Here is a 22,298-nt window from a genome sequence, read left to right on the forward strand (position 1 = left end):
TTTGGGGACAGTTAAACCCAAATCAATTTCGCTACTTATTCCAAAGTGTTAAAAATATGCTTCAATAAACAGCTGACGCATTACCATGACAATAAAAATCAATGAGACGGCGAAAATGTGAAGTTTTACCAAATTCCATGCAAGTTAGCATATACAAAAAATTTAAGCGGAATATATTAGGACTGCTAAAGCATGAAATTGGTTAGCACTGCTTACCAACTCAAAATTAACCATTTACTGCAATGGAAGATGGGTGATTTCCTAAGTTGAAAATGCGAGGTGAGGTGAGGTGTCTGGTACGTTGGTTCATGTGTTTTTTCCATACCTTGGACATTCCTGGGGCCGGCCCCCGCGGAGCTTTTCCCATCTTGCTCCTTGTAGGAGGCAGGATGGAGGTGTGGCCAAATTAAGGGTAAATGGCTAGCCATAGATAGATGTATAAAAATGGCACGCCAGGGGCTTGATCTAGGTGGGGAAAGGGAAAGACATGGCAGGTAGTAGAAACAAACAACTATCCTTCGCCTGAAGATAAGACACGGGTCAACGCCATGTGTTTCTGTGAATGACCAGTTCACCCAGTTAAATATCAATTATTGTGAACCACCAGAAGAACACCATGTACAACAGGAGTCAGAATGGGAGCCATTTGCCCCAGGGACACCATTGTGGCGCTCTATCCTATCAACCTCTAGGCCTCAGCACAAAGCAAATTATGATTATTGAGGCCTATATATATAGGTCTTTTTGCTAAGGAAAGACTAGAACATTTGGTCATGTTCTTTGTTATCTAGTAATGTCATCAGGGATAATAAAAAAGAAAACATCATCCCTCACCATCTACCGGTTGGCCATCTGTGATCAGCTGAACAAGCTATTTGAAGGTGTCAGGGAGTCATTATCCATATTATCCAAGTGGCGCTGCTGCCTAAGAAGACCTCCTCCTGCTTAAATCTCCTCATACCTGGGAAGTCTCCAGGTTTCAGCAGGACTACAGGTGAAGCTCTTCTTCTCTGGGTCACCATGGAGAAGCTCTAAGTCACCGCAGCGGCGTTGCGGCACGGCCCACTTCCCGACGATTTCCTTTCTTACCGCGGCCATCTGGATCGCCGACCAACATCAGTGATACCTCCTACCCGCATCCCGGAGAGAAAGGGCTCCGGGTAGCTGGAGGTGGACGGTCCCAGGTTTGGGTCTACTTGGAACAGCACCTTTAACACCCCCAACCACATCGCCAAAACATAGGTTTCCTCTTAATTCCTAGCTTTCCCGAACACCAGGAACCTTATTTCTCGTTGTTTCGAGAAGAAGATAACACGTCCCGCGCACGTTCACCCTTACCATTTACCAATCAAACCCTAGTGCCATGAAGCCGGCTGTCCTATCACAAAGCCAACGCTACATGGGAACCATGCTTTAGTGACCCGTGTACCATTCACTTCGCTTTGGTCCTTCGCGGTAAACAAACACGGCTTTGGACTACCATCTGGTTCATGTTAAGGAGAGACGACTGATCACTTAAAACCACAACAACACAGCAATGGCTCCCTCCCTGTCCTCATCGAAGAAAATACGTACATGCGCCATACATCCAACGGGTTAATGCTGTTTTCTTTTCCACGGGAAAGCCCTCTGGGATTCAATAATAGTTATAGTGTTCATTGACCAAGAGAAACTAGTATGTGACCACTTACATAAGCAGGTCGGCTTAATCCCTGTAATTTGCTGTCATAGAAATAACCAACTCAACGATAACACGTGAAACAAAAACACCTCGCAACCTTTTCTAATCGGGAATGTGGCTGCGAACGATAGGCGTCCTTTAACACGAAGGAGTATCGGTAAAATAGATCAGCTTTCTCGCCACCAACGTCTGGATTTGGTCATTAGAAAAGCTGCAGGGGGCCATGCCTGAAAAACTCTATACCTTTCATGTATATAAGAAACAGCTTGTGCATTAGCCCAAAAGAAATATATATAATAATAATTATTATTATTATTAATAATTAATATAAATAATATAAATAATACATTACTTGAAATATGGATACAAATGTACCATACTTATCAATAAAAAATACAAAAAATAATATAAAAAATGGAAAAAAGCTTCATCTTAAAAGAAACAACTTTTTTGTTTTTATAGCGCCTGGTCAGAAGTTAGCATATTACCCCGGAATTTTTGGCATTTTTTTCCTACGTAAATACAACTGCTAGATTTCTTGGATTAAGGTTAACAAACACAAAAAAAAACTGAATGCAGTCAGTGAATGCAGAATTAGAAACGTCTTCCCTAATACTGCTGAATACCCAAATCTTACCCCGAAATAAGTCTTTAATCCTATAAATTTTTGCATAGTTTTTCATTTTTGCCGGGAACACTTAATTGTCATGTGACACAAAAAAAACAAGCACCGCGGTTGAAACTGAATAAGGCTCTGGATGTTTTCACTAGATATATGTATGGACTGACTGAAGAGTGAGAGGGTGTTGTGGGGGTGATAGGAGTTAGCCTGTCAGTTGATAGGCTTTCCATAAGAAATTGGTTTTAAGGGGGAAAATAAAGGACTAAATGCAAACAGGGAGTTGGATAAGCCAGGATAGGGCCTGCCAAAAGAAAGGGGCCGCTCCTCTCTTAATCACAACCATGGCCCCTTAGGGCCGGGCTGTAATTTTAAGTAATTGGGACAGAGTGCGGCACAAAAATATCTATGTCTCCACATTGTTGTATAATTGCTTAAATTAATTAATGCCCCTGGATGAACTCGATGATCTGTAGCCACAACACGCATAATGAATACCTCCCTTAAAAACAGCCTCGCCCCGGACCGATTCTGGCGCGAGGGGTTAATTTGCGTGCGCTGTTTTTAGATTAAAAGTATTTATAATCCCTGTAAACAAGGTGCGTCCAAATTATTTTTCTGTGTGTCGTTGTCCACAACGAGCCTACAAACCTTCAGGTCCACTCCTAACTTCTTCAGGTCCAAGATGCATTCCAATTACAAGGGGCTTCCTCTGGAGAGGGGGCAAATCTCACTCTATAGTGAAACAGTCATTTTTCTGTCTTTAATATTTTTTATTTCTTTATTTTTTTATTTTTTTTTATTTTTATTTATTTTTATATTTTTATTTTAAATTTTATATTTTTTTATTATTTTTAATATACTAATAAAAAAAAAAATTATTGAAAATCCTTAAATCCAGTGACCGGTTAGCACAGTAGCCAAATATTTATGATATCCGTCTTGAAAAATCTCATCTTTTGTAGACTTATTATAAAACACATAGGATAAATTTAAAAATAAAATAACCGACCAATCAGAAAGAGGAATGTAAACGCGGGCAGGTAGTCATTGGCCGAAGGGCATAGTGATAGGCAGGGAGTGTATTATAGGCTCAGTTTTTTTATTGACTCAGATGACGTCCGTGCCACCAAGCTCCCTTGTCATTGATTGATTTAATGATAAAAATATTTGTTTTCGCAAAAAAAAACACCATAAAATAAGTAATTTTTTAAGGTTAGAATAAATGAACAATATACCTGACCCTGCGACACAACCAGATCACAAATCATATAAAGTTTTTTCCATACTGCAGACCGGGCTACACTCCAAACAAAATGCTGAGTTATGGAAGTCTGAAAGTAGCACAGAAAGCCGAGGCTGTGTTTTATTGGGCTGAATGCTGTTAAAGGCCTTCATAAAAAGGAGTCATAAAAACAAGACGGATATCGCCGAGCGAGTTACCAGCAGCACGGTCGCCTAAGAAAAAAATAATTTCAGGGGGAAAAAAATGAATGGTCTGAAAAAAATGAGACAATTATGTAGATATAAGGTCGGGTTCCATGTAAGTATCTTCTGTTGAAGCTGGAACCAGCATTTCTAATAAGAATGCTATGTTTTTAGCTTCTTTTGTGTTCCTTAAATAAGGAGATTTTAAGTTTTTTCATGGAAATGGATCGGCCATCTGGTAATTTAGGCTACTAAAGAGGATCTGGTTTTATCAGCATACCTGGGACCTTGCCTGGTTGAACCTGGAGTCTCCGGGTGACACGTGGCTTCCCAGAGGCTCCGGCCTAGATATATTTAATCTCTGGGCAGGAAAGAAGGGTTTGGTTTTGCCAACTACCTGGATCTACAAAGCCTAACTGGGGCTAGCCTCACCCTTGACTATAGGCCTACTGTGCAGTGGAGTAGTTAACTTTGGTGTTGCCCTAAGCCCGACCTAGGGCAGCACCCCCAGCCGACCACTCTACAGACGGCATCCTGATCTCTCCTGTTACCGGCCCATTGTGCAGGGGGACTTCTGCGGCTTCATCGCCCAAGGGGGGATCTGAACCCCTTCCGGCCCTTAGGCCTGAATACTCTTCTCCACAGTAACTACCCCGGGTAGCATATGGACTGCCCTCCCGTAATCCATATTTTCACGGCTGGGTAGCGGCTTCTGTTTAATTTTCTACGGCTGCCCGTTTTTCCCGGCCAGTCCACATGGAAAAGATCAATGGTACCCTAACCAAGCGTGTGAACTAGTGATTATAAGGGGGGGAGACGATGTTGAGGGGAGATATGGGGTAGTTATTGATATATATATGGTGGATTGTTTTGAAATACAGCATATGGAAAGAAATGGAATAAAGATGCTGATGATCGTTACATCTGTTTAGCATCTAGAAAACTGAAAACATCCAACAAACGGTCAGAGAATGAGCCTAATATTTCACGTGCTGTTAATCGTATCGTCGGGAGGAACATCAGGTTTTAATACCTAATGAGCATACCTGGGAAGTCTCTGGAGACTCCGGGTGGACCTCTGCTTCTCCGGGTCTCCGGGTCATCGCTGACAATCTCCGGGTGGCGGTAGCGGCGTTGAGACACGCCCCAATCCCGCCCACTACTATTACTTTATGGTTTTCAACATGTGAGGCAAGCCCAGCACGCAACATCAGCAGTCCGCCCACTGTCAGCGGACCGCCCACTGATGTCAGTAGGCCCGCCCACCCACATCCTGAAAAGGGAGGGCTCCAGGTAGCTGCATTGTATGCTAATGAGTTACGCATCGTTTAATTGCACTACCAAGTAGGACTGGGAAGGTTGGTGCAGAATTAAGTTGTAGACATGCCAGCTGTGGCCTTGGCTATATGTTTTGGGAGCAGCAGGAGCCAGAACCACAACCAAGCCCAGGAGGCCACTCCATGGGAGACTGTAGTGACTTCTCTGCCCTTGCTCTTTAAAAATTCGAAGAGAATCGTCTTCCGACTGCACCCAGGGATGGCATTTCCCAGACAGCCACGTCTTACGGGAAAACAGTTCTCTAATTGTGACCCTGAACTGTGTGTCTGTGTGCCGCAAGCGACAATGAGGTCTATTCAGTGAAGAAAGGAGAGCTGGTGGTCACTTCTCTGTTCATTAAGGGCCAACAAGGCTGACCCTGTATGATGTATAAGTCTGCATGTATGCAGACTTTGAGGAAATCTCCCTGATTAAGCTATACATTATACAGGGCCACCCATGGTCTTCATGGAGAAAAAGCTCTCTGTTGAAACCACAAACCTGCCCTAATAACTCTCCTTTTAGTGAATAAGCCCCAATGCTAAGTAATGCCATTCTTCAATTATTTTACCTTGAAAGGGGAGAGCAGACTAACAAAGACTCCAAAACGATATAGTCAGGTTGTAAATTTACTGGCCTCACGACAAGTTACTTCTTACTGTCTACGATCCTCTTAGAAGGTGCGTTTTAATTGCTGTAATGGGAATTTTAGAACATGATTGCATCCAGATGTTATGTAAACTGCACTTAGAGCGATCGTTAGCTGCCCCCGACGCCCCTGATCAGCCAAGATGAAGCCCATGGAGCAGCGCAGCTTAGGCGGAGTGGGCCTTGACAGAGCTAGGTGGTGTGCAAAAAGGAAGGATTTAATTTAATTGGTTCAGAGTTGTTATGAGTGGGGTTATTAATAAGGTATATAAGTGGCAACCATTTTGTAAACTGTCACTTAACTGCTTATCCAAATCCTGGTTGTCCCACCCTCCCTTCCTTTAAGGTGGGTTGTGGGGGGTGACTACCCCGTTTTGTCACAGCGGCGGGGATAGTTGGGGATTATTGCCTAATACAGTGTTTTGTTATGCTTTTTGGTTAATAATTTGACTTGGTTCAAGTTATTGGTGTAGGTTTCGAGCTGGCCTGTGGCTCAGAACCTGGGGTGGTGTAGGGGTGTCTCGGTATGCCCCTGCATTGGTGTGTGGTTAAATTGGTGGTGTGGGGGTGTCTCGGTATGCCCCTGCAGTGGTAGTTTGGTTAAATCGGTGGTGTAGGGGTGTCTCGGTATGCCCCTACATAGTTATAATTTGGTTAAACGGTCTGGTAGGGGTGTCTCGGTACATCCCTATTGTGGTCAATATGTTAATATGTTAATGTGGAGGCACCTGGTATGTGTTGGTGCCATTGTTATATGGTTAATTTATTGGTTATGTGAGGTCATTGTCAGTGTTAATAAGATGTAAACTGTTAATAATGTTAACCGGGGTGGCTGGGTTGACAATGACCTCTAAATATTGTATATATGTTAATAAAGCTGTGGACAAAATATTTTGCACCCAAATAAAGTGTCTGAGTCATTATTTGGGTATGGGGTACGGTCTTCCTGGGGCACAAACTCAACTATGCGCTTGTCATGAGGAAAGGACATCTTTTATGACCAAAGCACTTGATGTCTGCAAGGGAAATAGGTCTGAATGGTGTTAGAGTGTCTCGTAGTGTCGGAGCTGTCATCTAAATACCCTATGGGGTGAAGGCTTTTAATACGGCTACATAATCAACGGCGTGGGAATAAATAAATACGTTTGGGGGAATTTCCCTTAATATCAGACACCTCTCTTTAAGTTCTTTGTGAGAAAGTAACATATTTCGCTGTCGGCAACCACGTCTCCCCACTTTTAAAAGCCATACAATTATCTACCATGGTTAAGGTCGGGATATAAATCCTCATCTGGAGTTTTCAGCCATGTGGAATTTTGAGAAAAAATTACATATTTAAGCATAGTGAATAATTATCTGATTGGGTTATATATTTATATATATATATATTCCGCGCACAGCCTCACAAAATAACTATATTTAGTTAATTTATATAATTTGCTTTAAAAAATCCGTTCAGTTTATTTTTGTCCGGCTTTTTCATGGGATAGTCACATCATTGAGACCAGATGTTCCTTATAAAAGGGCAAATGCATTTTTTTTAATTTTGACCAGATAATGTAATTTATACCTGCAATTCTGCGTGTGTTTAAAGGTGCAGTTCCCATTACTATGCTGAATTTAACGCCTATGTAACTAAACACAGCACAAATTTTCCCCTACCCGTATTTTTTTTTTTTTTGCTTGGAACGCTTAATTGTCGTGTGACACAAAAGCAGGCACTCAATGGTTGCCATGGAAACCAATAACTCTTCTTAAACATTTCATGTTTTGTCTAAGTGGAACAGCGCCTTTAAAAGGGCAATATGCTTAAAACGGTAAATTGTATGTCTTAAAATCATAAGTAAAACTAATTTGCCATTTTAGGTCAAAACAAGACAATATAGAAAGAGAATTTGACGGCAGATCGGCCCCGATTTGGCCCCCGTCTAGTCTGCCCATTTTCCTAATGTAAAGTCTCAGACCTTATTGAGTCCTTGGTCTCGCCTTAGATTCGCTGACTGTAATAACGTCAAGACTTCTGCTGGGAGGCTGTTCCATTTATCTACCACTCTGCCTTAAATATTAAAATAAAAAAAAGCATGTGACGCCAATGCGAAAAAATAAGAACTATTTAATAGCCTTAATTTTCATCTGTTCCCTTCGGCTGCTTTGTGTTGGTGGAATGCCGTTATCTTTAAATCATGTAGTACAAAAATTCCCAAGTCACTGAATTGATGTCCTGATACCATCTGTGTTTTAAAGGTTAAAGACTTACTTGAGAGAAAGCGTGGAGGAGGGTTGGACAGCGGTTTGTGTTTAGTGATGGAGACATGTGTGATTGTGGCGTCTCAAATGTCTGTTTTCATTTTGTTAAACAGAGACAATAAATAGTAGACTGGCGCCTTTGAATTTGTTGAATTGCGAATTTACCAAATTTTGGTAAATTCGGCGACTCGTGCAACATGTGGGTCCACATTCACTCGCACTCACTCTTGTTCTCGTTCACTCTCTCTAAATGTTTCCCATTCAGATTTCTCCCTTGGACTCAAGGCAATATGATGGCGCTTTCGGTGACGTCCTCTCCCCGGTCGTTCAGTAGGGGGGGGACGTCACCACAAGCACCGCCATTGTGGCAGAAGTTCCTGCCGGGTTATGTCGGCGGAGATGCGGACGAAGATAGAAGAGAGAAGAGAGGAGAAGATAAAAGATGTGGAAGCGGAAGTGGTCGGCGGAAGTGAAATTGGCCGGCAGAGAGGGTTAACACGAATGAGCGTGTGAGAGAGTAAATGTGGGCAATGAATTTGGTTCCCGAATTAAAATTGCCCCCCCCCAATTATAGGCCAAACCGAATGAGCAGGGAACGTAATTCGTTGCCCGAAACCAAATGGGCCAAAAACCTAAACTAAAAATTTGTCTGAATAGTTTTTGGACCATGTCTACTTAATAGTGTGCGATGACAAAATTTAACATAAGAAACCCATAGGCAGTGCACTCCAGAGTTTTGCAGCCCTCACTGTGGAGAACGCCCTTCTCTATTTAGTAGCGTTATTGGGGCTTCTTGAGGTCTCTTCTATATTAAATTTACTTCCCTATTAAGACCTCACCAGCTGCTGCTCAGCAAAACTGACAACAGAAACACAAGCGCTTGTCTGGCAAGCAATCCCAAGTTCTGCCAATTCTGATATCATACGTGGCAAGAACGCTCATGTTAACGTGTTAATGAAAATGACTTTATGAGACGTACAGCCTTTCCCGCCCCGGGGTGTAGGTGCGGCACGTATCGGGTGGTTGCTACTTATATTTATCCACAAACTTCTCCTGGATCCAATAATAATTGTTTTTTTGGCACCTTGTAACATTAGAGGGGTTAAACACGCATGGGACAGACCTACGGCTCCTAAGACGAGACCAACGACTGGTTAAGGTCTTTACGGCGGGAATGGATCAGACTTCTTTTTTCTCCTAACTTGAGAGATACAGAATGTGTTATCCATGCGCAATAATCTGATGATTTGTACAAAAAGTACAAATCATCCTCAATTTACAGAATTCTTACAGCCCTGACAAAATAAGCAACGCTGCCGGCTGTGAGTCATGGTGTTTTTTGTTTTTTTTTTTCTGGATAAAGATGAATAATCTTTAATGCTAAAAAATGACAAAATCATCTTTCTACTTACATTAACCCTTTCGCCGTCCTCAACAGCAGCCTGACGCTGTGCAATGCCTTGCATTTACCTCGGTGGTCAAACGGTTAAAACCCCCTACTTTTTAACCACGTCTAGTCATCACGTGTCTGTGGCAGAAGACAATTTAATCGTAAGCTCCTTCCAGTAAGTCCAAATGTACAGCGCTGCGGACTATGATGGCGCTATATAAATCAATCAATCACATTAGCGCACACCTCCCAGGCACTGTAAGGGTTAATTCTCACAGCGTCGGATTACCAATTATCTTCCACATTATTGGGCGAGTGGTAATGAGTGGGGGGGGTGGAGAGTGTCTAATGAGGAGTAAACTAAACAAATATTAGCAGGGCTGCATCTGCTAAATAGAGAAGTCATGCGCGGCTAACGTGTCTTCTGTGTCCAATAGGTTACTGCCCTGCATCAGAAGAATTATTCCTCTTATTATGTTCCTTTTACACTTACCTTTATTCATACAGATTATTAACACCCGGCATTTAACCCCTTAAGGACAATGGGCGGTCCCTAAACCCATTGAAAACAATGCACTTTGAGTATATGTACGGGCTTTGTCATTAAGGGGTTAATATAAGCCTGGGTCAAAGTTAACCAGGGAGGCTGGTATGGGGGTGGGGAAGGGGGTATTTGTCCCCTTATTTGCCCTACTTGAAGGATTTGGGGTCAGTATGTATTTTTTTTTATGTATTTTACTTGCAATTCAAACAACCAGATTTGTCCGTTTCCGCTTCCAATCCATGAAGTCTGTCAGACCCTTTGATTGTAGGGACTGTAAGAAGCACTGCGGGAAAGTTGGTGCTGTATACAGAGCTTCTCTATTACACGCTCTGCACCATCTGCAATTGCTATAATTATTGATTGATTTCTATAGTGCCTTCCTATTCCGTGGCGTTGCACAAGCAGAAATCTTCTAGATTGTAAGCTCTTTTGAGCTGCAGTATATGATGGCGCTCTATAAACCAATAAATCATAATAACAGCAAAAAGGACGCTTTAATTGTCTATGCAGGGGAGGGTAGAGGGGCAATCTGTACCGAGTACAGTGACCCGGGGGCTGTGCCCTCCATCAAAAACACACCACTGCCTAGCGCCCCCCTCCTCATTCAGACTCCCGAAACAGCTGCCTGCGATGTCTGCACTAAAACCGTCTCTGCGCCAGATACAGAACTTAATCACCCTGTATAAAGACGTTACCCCCGCTGTACAGAACTTACAATAACCCCCCCAGCACTGTATACAATAATAACCCTCAGCGCTGTATACAGTAATATAACCCCCCAGCCCTGTATACAGTAATATAATCCCCCGCGCTGTATACAGAAATATAACCCCCAAGCGCTGTATACAGTAATATAACCCCCCAGCGCTGTATACAGTAATATAACCCCCAGCGCTGTATACAGTAATATAACCCCCAGTGCTATATACAGTAATATAACCCCCAGCACTGTATACAGTAATATAACCCCCCAGTGCTGTATACAGTAATATAACCCCAGCGCTGTATACAGTAATATAACCCCCAGCGCTGTATACAGTAATATAACCTCCAGCGCTGTATACAGTAATATAACCCCCAGCGCTGTATACAGTAATATAACCCCCCAGCGCTGTATACAGTAATATAACCCCCAGCGCTGTATAAATAATATAACCCCCAGCGCTGTATACAGTAATATAACCCCCCAGCGCTGTATACAGTAATATAACCCCCAGCGCTGTATACAGTAATATAAACCCCAGCGCTGTATACAGTAATATAACCCCCAGCACTGTATACAGTAATATAACCCCCCAGCGCTGTATACAGTAATATAACCCCCAGCGCTGTATACAGTAATATAACCCCCAGCGCTGTATACAGTAATATAACCCCCAGCGCTGTATACAGTAATATAACCCCCAGCGCTGTATACAGTAATACCCCCCAGCGCTGTATACAGTAATATAACCCCCAGCGCTGTATACAGTAATATAATCCCCCGCGCTGTATACAGTAATATAACCCCCAGCGCTGTATACAGTAATATAACCCCCAGCGCTGTATACAGTAATATAACCCCCCAGCACTGTATACAGTAATATAACCCCCAGCGCTGTATACAGTAATAATCCCCCAGCGCTGTATACAGTAATATAACCCCCAGCGCTGTATACAGTAATATAACCCCCAGCGCTGTATACAGTAATAATCCCCCAGCACTGTATACAGTAATAATCCCCCAGCGCTGTATACAGTAATATAACCCCCCAGCGCTGTATACAGTAATATAACCCCCAGCGCTGTATACAGTAATATAACCCCCCGCGCTGTATACAGTAATAACCCCCAGCGCTGTATACAGTAATATAACCCCCAGCGCTGTATACAGTAATATAACCCCCAGCGCTGTATACAGTAATAATCCCCCAGCACTGTATACAGTAATAATCCCCCAGCGCTGTATACAGTAATATAACCCCCCAGCGCTGTATACAGTAATATAACCCCCAGCGCTGTATACAGTAATATAACCCCCCGCACTGTATACAGTAATATAACCCCCAGCGCTGTATACAGTAATATAACCCCCCAGCGCTGTATACAGTAATAACCCCCAGCGCTGTATACAGTAATATAACCCCCAGCGCTGTATACAGTAATATAACCCCCAGCGCTGTATACAGTAATATAACCCCCCAGCGCTGTATACAGTAATATAACCCCCAGCGCTGTATACAGTAATATAACCCCCCAGCGCTGTATACAGTAATATAACCCACAGCGCTGTATACAGTAATATAACCCCCCAGCGCTGTATACAGTAATATAACCCCCAGCACTGTATACAGTAATATAACCCCCAGCACTGTATACAGTAATATAACCCCTAGCGCTGAATACAGTAATATAAACCCCAGCGCTGTATACAGTAATATAACCCCCAGTGCTGTATACAGTAATATACCCCCCAGCGCTGTATACAGTAATATAACCCAAATTATGTAATTCTATTGTTTCCACAGGCAGTATGATAAGGAGTCGGGGGGGGGGGGTTGTCCAGTAGATTGGGGTCAGATGAGGGAGAATTCATACAAATGTTTAATATGCAGCTTCACAAAAACATTATATTTCGGGGCAAAAACTAGAACTGGTTCAAAACAGAAAACGGGACAATATTTTTGTGTATTTTGAATCAGAAATTAAAAAAGAACGATGGGATTTATCTGTTTCGGTTTCTCTGCTCACCTTTATAGCAAAAGGTTATTTCAGGAATAAATCAGAGGCAGGGACTGTCAGGACACTCGGCAGCACTAATGCGAAATAAAACTATACAACTACATACAAGAACAGCGGGGGCACATGCAGAACTACCCCAGTGTGTGTGCCCAGGGCAACAAAGTACCAGAACCACCCCAGTGTGTGTGCCCGGGGCAACAAAGTACCAGAACTACCCCAGTGTGTGCCCGGGGCAACAAAGTACCAGAACCACCCCAGTGTGTGCATTCGATGCAGTAATATTCCAGTGTGAATAGTAAAATACCCGGCCTTTTAGACATTTTGCATAATTGTGCCAGTTATTTGAAACAAAGAATCTGCCGGCAGATCGGCCCCATTTGGCCCCCGTCTACTTAGCCCAGTTTTTCCAGACTCAATCCTTAATCAGTCGTTGGTCTCGTCTTAGATTCAAGAGCCATATCTCTATTATTCCATACATATTAAATTTTTCCCACTATATTTACCTCTACCACTTCTGCTGGGAGGCTGTTCCATTTATCTACCACCCATTTGCCAGTGTTTCCATACACTGAGCAACACTAGCAGTTATGCAGCAAAGCTGATTCCCGAGGGCAGTGCCCTGCACACTGTGCTTATGTTATGGGTACGAAATGATTTGGCGCGGGTATACTAAATAGGACGCTGTCAGACATGTGACGAAAGAACCGCTCATCGCCAATACAACGCGCCCAGCCTCTATAGATGGCAAAAATCCACCTCTGATTCGGATCCCAGCACCCGCTGTTTGTACTTATTGTTCTTTGTATCACACCCAGACGTTCTGGAACCCAAGGGGTTAACTAAAAACAATGGTAACGGCCAAATACATCTGATATGCTGAGGGTAACAATAGCCTACACGGGTGGCATTTTATTCTGGGATTAATAGTTCTATTGTAACAGTAGCATAGACACATAGTATTCTACGGCAGCTAAGACCCGTTCGGACCCAGACCTTAATTCTCCTACTGTATTAACCTCTACCACCTCAGCTGGGAGTCTGTTCTATTTATCGCCCTTTTGGTAAAAAAAAAACAATGCATCTAAACCTCCGACCCTCCAGTTTTAGACTAGGACCTCCAGTTCTAACATTTCTCCTTCTGTACTCCATTTGTTCTATACACTGTTCCAATTGTTACAGCCGACTTCAAGGTTCTTTGACATCTTGTGTACCAAAAAAAAAACCAAAAAACTTTAAATTAAATAGGAATGATTGTTATTTTTTTAACTCAAGTGAGGCTGTGAGTTTCCATGAACCTCCTCCAATCTAAACAGCGCAAATACTTCACTTAAGCAGAAGAAACTCTTTAGGTCAAAGACTTTGATATCTCTCCCAAGAGGCTCAGGAGATAGAGTCAAGGAATTTCTTCTCTATCTGCAACCTTGTGGCCTTTTAAACTCTGGATTTGTAACACTGGTTGTTAGCAAAGTGTTGTCGTTTAGAGTACTTTTCCCAAAGTGCAAATATTTACTCGTTTGTCTGTTTTTTTTGTTAAGGAATTTGTTGCAGATGAAGAAATATTTGGGAAACAATAAAATCTACAGGATTTGCTTGTCCTACTACCACAAAAAATAGCCTTGGAGCCAAGAGTATGTATTTTTGGTTGGACACGTGACATTCTAATTGTTCTAAATTTATTTTTAGGGATAAAAAAAAGTAAAAATTGGATAGTAACATGATTTCAGTTTTTGGAGAGAACTAAACACTTGGTTATTGTGATGTGGGTCAGGTGAATGAATACATAAGAACTTGGTTCCAGGATGATGGTAGCTTCTCATATGTTGTAGCCCCCTTTAACATCTCTTACACTTTGTTCTAGCTGGACAATAGAGTGGGATATGATGGGATTTAAGTTTATTTATTGGTAATAACTATGATTAGAAGACTACACTGCAGATACGGTGGCTTTTATAAGCCAAGACACTCTTTCTTCACAAGATATTGAGGTTCACCATGAGCTTAGGAGGCCCTCAACACAACATTACAACAACAATGTCCACTTACCTATAGGCAACACGACAAAGAAGGGTAGCCAGCAGAGTATAAATACCCCAACCACGATGGCAAGTGTCTTTGCAGCTTTCTTCTCCCTGGAGAACTTGAGAAGCCTCACAGAAAGGGAGCTCCTGAAGGTATGTCCTTTATTCCTGGAACTAGAGGTAGATTCCTCCAAGACACTTCTGCAGTGAATCCTGAGCACAACTTCCATGGACTTGTTTCTTTCCTTCTTCACGCCAGCTTCCAGGCTTTTTGTTGTCCTCCTGGCCACAATGTAGACTCTAAAATACATGACCAGGATGACCAACAAGGGCAAGTAGAAAGAGAACAGGGAAGAAAAGAGGGCATATCCAGGTTCCTCTGTGATGCTGCACTTGCTGTCGTCTGGAGGTGGAGGCTCCTTCCATCCCAACAGGGGTCCAATGGAGATGACCATGGAGGATAACCAAAGCAGTATGAGGATAAGCACAGCTTTCTTCTCGGTCATGATAGTTGGGTACTTGAGGGAATATTTCACACCGACATACCTGTCAATGGATATGATACATAAGCTCAGGATAGAAGCAGTGCAGCAGAGGACATCTACAGCAGCCCATATGTCACAGAAGATCCTTCCAAAAGCCCAAAACCCTAGGACCTCCAGGGTAGCAGAAAAAGGGAGTACAGTGGTGCTGAGCAAGAGGTCGGCTATAGCGAGATTAATGATAAAGTAATTCGTGACTGTCTGGAGCTGCCTGTTGCATGCCACCGAGAGAATGACCATAATGTTCCCAACAATGGCAAAGAGGATGAAGACTGCCAGGATGACCCCGACGGTCAGAGCTTGCAGGTCCAGGGGCAGAGCCAAAGAGGTGCCATTGACAGAGTCCTCGGTGTCATTGTAACCCAGTGCGGTGGGGTCACCCTGTTTCTCCGTGTGGTTCCCGAAGCTGACATTTGCCAGGTCTGAAAAAGTCATGTTAGCACAGTGTTCTCCCCATGTACGTGGATCCAGATCTCAGACACATTCCATCAGAAGGTTCAGACATCCTCTCCTTCCTATCTCCTTCGCTTCGTCGGCTCCTCAAAGTTCCAGGGCTGCGAGCAATCCTGGGTGCAACATTCTACAGGTCACCAGCTTCAGATTATGAGGAGGACTCCCAGGAGAACCAGAAGAACTCAGGAGGAACTTTTCAGATGATTGCACTCACCATGAGTGACGCTGTAAACTGGTGCTACTCGCTTCCATACAGAAGCAGCTCCTCCCCAGAGTCTTCCTAATGATGCTTTAACCAGACTTGACTGCTGCTAAGGACATCCATAGCCTTCAAGGTAAAACAAAACCTGGTATGTAGGTCCAGCTGGTGTCCTTTTGTCTCAACCCCCAAGTTTATCTTTATGTTTCAATCAGCCCGGGTTGATTCGGTGAATCTGTACATGAATGGACAGAGGAGCTTTATCTCACAGTAATTCATTCACTTTGGCAGGATCCCTCCCCTCTCTGTTCATTGCTCCTCTCTGCTATGTGCCTTGAATAACTATTGCATTTATCACTGCTACCACTAGGGGGCAGCAGGAGGCTGAACTTTTCTAGTGCTATGCATTTGAGAAAAAAATATATTTATTTTTAAAGCTTTTTCCCCCTGTTTTCAGATCTTACTTTTTAAGGGAAAGGGAGTTAACAATCTGATCCCATTCTACTTGTTCATTTTCTCATTGTGACAACAAATGTTCAAATTAATATTAACCTTTAAACATATGTTTTCCAGGGGTTAATTAGACCTAGATTTTCTAGTTCTCTCCAGATATACTGTGCAACCAGAATGCTAAGATGGTATCTTATCTCCAGTTTCCTGACATGAATTGACTAGGGGTTTAGTATAAAATAATCAGTGTTCTATGTCGGCATTGGGCTAGGAACTGAATGAGAAAGATCAACTGCTGCAGAACCTCTTTGGATGCTGATGACCAATTATCAGAAAGAAGCTGATGAGTTCGGGTACCAGATGTTGGGGAATCCCTTGTGCTGCAAATCTGCATGGAGTAGTGTAATGATTGACAGGTGTGTCTCAGAAGACAAGCAAAGTGCATTACATTTAGGGTATTTATTATTATTATTTATTTACATGTATTTATTATTATTTATTAACATTTATTATTATTATTTACATGTTTTTATATAGCGCCAACAGATTCCATAGCGCTGTTACAATGAGTGGGATAATTGAAAGTGACACACAATAACAAACTGTACAAAAATGTATAGGTTAAAAACTAGCTCCTTGGGCATAACAATAATCTACACTTATAAAGAGGTTATGCAGCAGCTTAGCCCCCAAAAAACATATGCAAATATTAGCATGGTGGGGTATAAATCTATTGCCCCCCTTTAATACAAGCAGTGCAAGCCATCTTCCATATGTGCTATTTTGATTGAAACCACATCAGTCTGGGGACACAGACCACAGCCAAGCCTGACCCCAAATCTCTCTTTTTTAAGTATTTTTTTTTACATCTTGGACCCCCTTGTTTTCCCCATTAGGTGTGAAATTCCCATGCAATCCAGAGGCAGTAAATTAGCCGGATCCTGTGTTTGCTTAGGCTTTGAGCTGACATGAGCAGAGAGGAGGAATGACAGATGGAGAGAAGAAGCTGGAGCTTCAGCCTGATCACAGCAAACAGAATCCCAGTTTTCACCTTTGACCCTTAAAACCTTGAGGTCTGCTTATAGCATTTGCTGCGGCCATCGGAGTTCACCTTCCAATGTTAATCCTTTTAAACAGACCTAAATCTCCCAAAAATGTGACATGATAGCATTAACACATTCACTGCACCACAAAGCCGCCAATTAACCCCAGCTGGGAGAATCCTAATAACTAAACTCGTGTAATAATTCATATTATTGAGCGTGACCCCAGTAGATACAATTATTAAAATGTATTGATTTATATAGCATAATCATGTTCCATGGCGCTGTGCAGGGCATAACAAGTAGTGCGTCATATATTGAGTTGGACTTACAGAAGGTATGGAGGGCCCTTGCTCAAAGGAGCTTACAATCTAGAGGCGATTTGGGGTACAGCACGCACATTATAACATTACAGTCTTTAAATAGATTTTTTCATAGAATAAAAAGAACATGAAATATGTAAATTCATAATTTGATGTGCAATTTAACCCTTCTGTCTCTTATAAGTGGTTATTTCTATAAATTCCGGGGTTAACCCATTGTTTACCTTACCATGTGCTCCTGTTTACAATTCTTATCTCTCCAGTAACTCTTAATGTCCTGGTTTAGGGTGATTCAGAACAATAGAGAGTAGAATGAACAGCAATTAAGGGTTTATAGCTGATAACGTCCAGCTTTTTATCCTAAAGTGGAATGCATTGTTTTTATTATACCAGATGCCAGAAGCTGTTGAGGAGCCACAAGAAGAGTTTTACCCAGGGCTGGATGATGTATGCAGGTTACAGGTTTCATTAGCATTCAAAAAGAATTACAAACTCAGAATGCAACAAAAATATTGGAATTCATGCCAAAAAGACTCCTAAGGCCAGAGAGTCAGAGCATTAGATGTAAAGTAAGGGAGTTTTTAATTTACTGAGAGGGTGGTAGATAAAGGGGACATGCTCCCAGCAGAAGTGGTAGAGGTTAATACAGGGAGGGAGTTGAAACATGCATGGGATAGGCATATAGCTCCTGAATCTAGAGACCAAAAACAGATTAATGACCAAGTCCAGGAACATAGACTAGATGGGATAAATGGTTCTTATCTGCCGTCACATTCTATAATTCCTATATGCATATATGAAAATATTTGGTCGGCACGTACTTATGATTTTGGGGGAAATTGATTTTGATTCCGGCAAACATCGCCCTTAAATCGGCCCGTAAGACCCCAATGCGATAAAAGAAAAGTATAAACGCTAGTAGGGTTTTCTGCAACATTAAACTAAGAGAAAAGATAGAAAACGACCAAAACATCTATAATGGCAGCGTTCTGCAAGCGCCAATCTTTCAATATTTATTAATTTTATAGTGGTTGCCAAATACAGTGGCATTCATATGAAAAACTGAGCCGCCAAATGAAACGCATTTGTCATAATGCATAATTATTATTGATTCTGTGTTTCTTGTACCGTAATTGGTTGTTATAACAGCTATTAATGCTACATTAAGCTGATAGGATCTTTAAAAACAAAAGTACGTGTAAAGAGTATGAAGTTGTCCGTTTGAGTAATCATCTGGAAATCAGTTGTTGTCACTAGCCCCATTGTACAGCGCTGCAGAATATGATATAAAATAAATTATAAAAATTATAGCTAGCAAAATGTAGGGGAAATGTTATCAAAGGATGGGGCAGGTTAACCTTGGCCAATTGACCTTGGGCCAAGTTTTTCAAATAGGGCCTCTGTGAGTGGGCCGGTTGAAGGGGGACATATATGTTTGTGTAGATTGGACAGATTGTGTATGTGTTAGTACAAATGTGTATATGTAAGTGTGTGTGTTTGCATATTAGCATTAGTGTGTGTTAGCATGAATGTGTATGTATGAGTGTGTATCACCATGGGTCTGAAAATGTTTGTGTTAGCCTGAGTGTATAAGTGTGTGTTAGTGTATGTGTGTTAGCGTGTGTGTGTATAAGCATGAGACTGTATATGTGTGCCAGTACCTATGTTACTGAGGTGGAGGGACTGATGGGGCCACTTGGCTTTATCTGCCCCCCCCCCCCAGGCCTGAAGGTGACATCCCTCCATGGACAAATGGTGCAAATCATGGAGGAAAAATAACTACCATATTCCTCTGTCCCTCTCAACTCCGGAATTACATTACATTTATTGATATAGCGCCAGCAGATTCCGTAGCGATGTTACAATAGGGTGAGATGGCCAGTATTAGCAACTACAGAAAAATAAATCTGACTTTTAAATCAGCAAATAAACCATGCATTTAAAAAGCGGATTTTAACTCTTATGTGTCCTGAGGGTCTGGTAATGATCCTGTGCCATCTAAATGTTTTTTTTGCAGCTACTTACTGCCTCTTGTGGTCACTGTGAGAATTACATGGCTGTTCTAATGCCATACCCTGCCTGATGGCGAGGCGACACAAGAAGTGGCGAGCCAGATCGATAATGTCACATATTTAATTATCAATAAAAAGCGCTCTCACCTTAGCTAGGGCTGGAAGTGCCATACGGCAGCACGTGCCATTTGTTTGGTGATGGGTGTGTAATATAAGATAAAGAGGAGCTTGCTGGTGCACCTCATCTCGGCTTCCTGATTTTTTTCATTCATTCACTATTTCTTTTGTTGAGTTGTCTGCCTGAGTCTGGCCATCAAAGCCTTTTTTATTGTTATTTTTTTTTTTTAGAACAATGGCGGCACCAAGGGGCTTTAATGCCTAGATCCAAACTTAGTTTCAAAGGGGCGACAAATGTAAGATTAAATATTTTTCTTTGTGCATCGGCTACAGTGCTGTGTAATGTAGCTTAGCTTTGAAGAAAAGCGATCTTTTACATTTTGTTATAACAAACGTCCATTATCCGAAGACCTGAAGGTCACCATTGTAGACAGTAACGTGGCAACACCACACTGAGCTGATTCTTTATGGCAGTACTAATGAAGTACTGTTTATCTGAGGAAAACCTTTCCCATGTATTCATTCATGAGTCATAAGGTCCCTCGAGGTGGTTAAGACTGAGCCATTCTAATGTTTAAGACAAGGTAGTCATTTGAATTATTTTACAACCGAAAATAACACAATATCATAAAAGGATCAAACCATAAAATACCATTTTATCTTTTAACGCATTTAGGGCTGGACTGGGGGTGATGAGGGGGATCCTGGCGATTTAAGGCCAGCAGCTGCCAAATGACAGTGTGGCCGCCGGCTGGACATGCCAGGCGTATGTGATGTCTTTATAGTCGCGTAGCTTGCGGCTGTGGTTCCAGCACACAGATCGGATGATTATGGAGCACTCTTGGTCAGAAGGCGCACCGGGCACCTGTCCTGTGTGCCAGATGGCCAGTCTGGGCGTGAATTTATTTTCCTAGCAGAGTTTTTCATTACAAGCAGCTTTAAGAGAGCTTTGCCTTGGTATTATCTGATTTTCCTTTCAAATTGGAACATTTACGGAACACGCCAGAATTATAAATTAAAAACTGTCCCTGCCCTGCGTGATGCATCTCTTATAAAGGTGCAAGTTAACGGGGGCATCTGGAACTCCATTCAAGTTGAATGCTGAACAATGCGGCAGCTGCTTTAACTGAACATTTGCAGGGCTGTGATATAACAGGTCCACGACAGGATCTAATTTCCCCGGTCACAGACCTCAGATCAGCGGCAGAAGAACAATCCCACCGCTCCTTGCTCCATAATGTCCCAAGGCCAGGAGGCCAAAGGACAATATTGTTTCATGCACGTGCGATTAAATTTTGTTGATGATTTGGGTGAGATCACCAGCTCATGCACTTAGATTATGAAGGACCAGCTTTACCATATCTTTCCTGCAAGGAGGGCCGAATTGACCTTGCATTGTGATTGTGCATACTGAATATATCCTGATTTAACTATGCATTAGACAGGGCACAGCCTCAGACCTTCTTGCAGGAGTGGGGTTTGGCCAATATCAGCACATAGTTGATGAGTTCTAGTGTTGCATCTTCAACATCAGAGATCTCCCTTTTAACCAGACCATTGGGCAACGACAGTGGGGGGGGGGGGGGGCGGGGCTAATTGCCCAAAAGGACTATCATCCTCCCTGCTAGAACTGCCCCCTCCCAATACATTGCCGAACATGGGCGCATCTGTTTGTGCCAGGGTGCAAGTAACGTATGGAAATATTTGCCCCTCTTGCTCCCACAAAATAAAATCAATATGTATGTGTTAGCATAAGTGTGTATATGTAATTGTGTGCATGTTAGCATGAGTGTGTGTGTGTTAGCGTGAATGTGTATATGTGAGTGTGTGTTAGCATAGGTCTGTACGTATGCGTGTGTGTGTTAGAGCGTGTGTTAATGTGAGAGTGAGTATGTGTTAGTGTAAGTATGTGTGTTAGCGTGAGTATGTAAGTGTGAGAGTGTTTTTATAAATATGTGTGCCAGTGGGTATGTTATTTACTGGCGGAGGGGCATCTTCCAGGTCAGAGATCTCTCTTGTAGCCGGCCCATTGTCCAATGTATTGAAACAATTGCCCTTCTGGCTCCCACAAATTTAAAGCAGGAGCTGTAAAGAAGAGGGGAATCCAATAAACTATTCTCACATTATATTTAAAGTCTTTTATCATCCCATCAGTACGTACAGACTAGGACTGTTAGGTTTCAGGTTAAACAACCCTTTCGACATGTTTGGGTAAAATATGTGCGCCATAAAGTGGTGTCACACACAGTTTAATATGCTAATGACCCTGCAAATACAGATTAATTGTAACGGATGTGTGAATGGAAGAATGCATCTCATCCTTATCAATCACGACCTAATTATTAAACAAACAAGAACCTTCATGTGATATTAATGAATTGTATCGTGCGGCTTAACATGAAATGGTCCATTTTACAGTCCGTGTCTTGGACCATGGGAAGGTCGGACGTAAAACTTCTCAACCGTGGCTCATAAATATCAGAAGAAGGCTACGGCCGAGAAGTGCAATAGTGCATAAAAATAATAAAAAATAACATTTTCTACAT

At 42.3% G+C, this 22,298-nt stretch overlaps 1 protein-coding gene across 1 annotated transcript in view; it reads right to left on the reverse strand.

Annotated features, from left to right (window-relative positions):
- ADRA1D (adrenoceptor alpha 1D) overlaps positions 1-16,013 on the reverse strand; it is a 71,878-nt gene extending 55,865 nt beyond the window's left edge. The window contains exon 1 of the mRNA XM_053458128.1: positions 14,639-16,013. Coding sequence (XP_053314103.1) covers positions 14,639-15,590 — 952 coding nt within the window. The 5' untranslated portion in view covers positions 15,591-16,013. The remainder of the gene's footprint in view (positions 1-14,638) is intronic.
- Between the last annotated feature and the right edge of the window lie 6,285 nt (positions 16,014-22,298).

The sequence above is a fragment of the Spea bombifrons genome, chromosome 1, assembly GCF_027358695.1.
Source record: "Spea bombifrons isolate aSpeBom1 chromosome 1, aSpeBom1.2.pri, whole genome shotgun sequence".
NCBI classification, from domain to species: Eukaryota; Metazoa; Chordata; class Amphibia; order Anura; family Pelobatidae; genus Spea; species Spea bombifrons.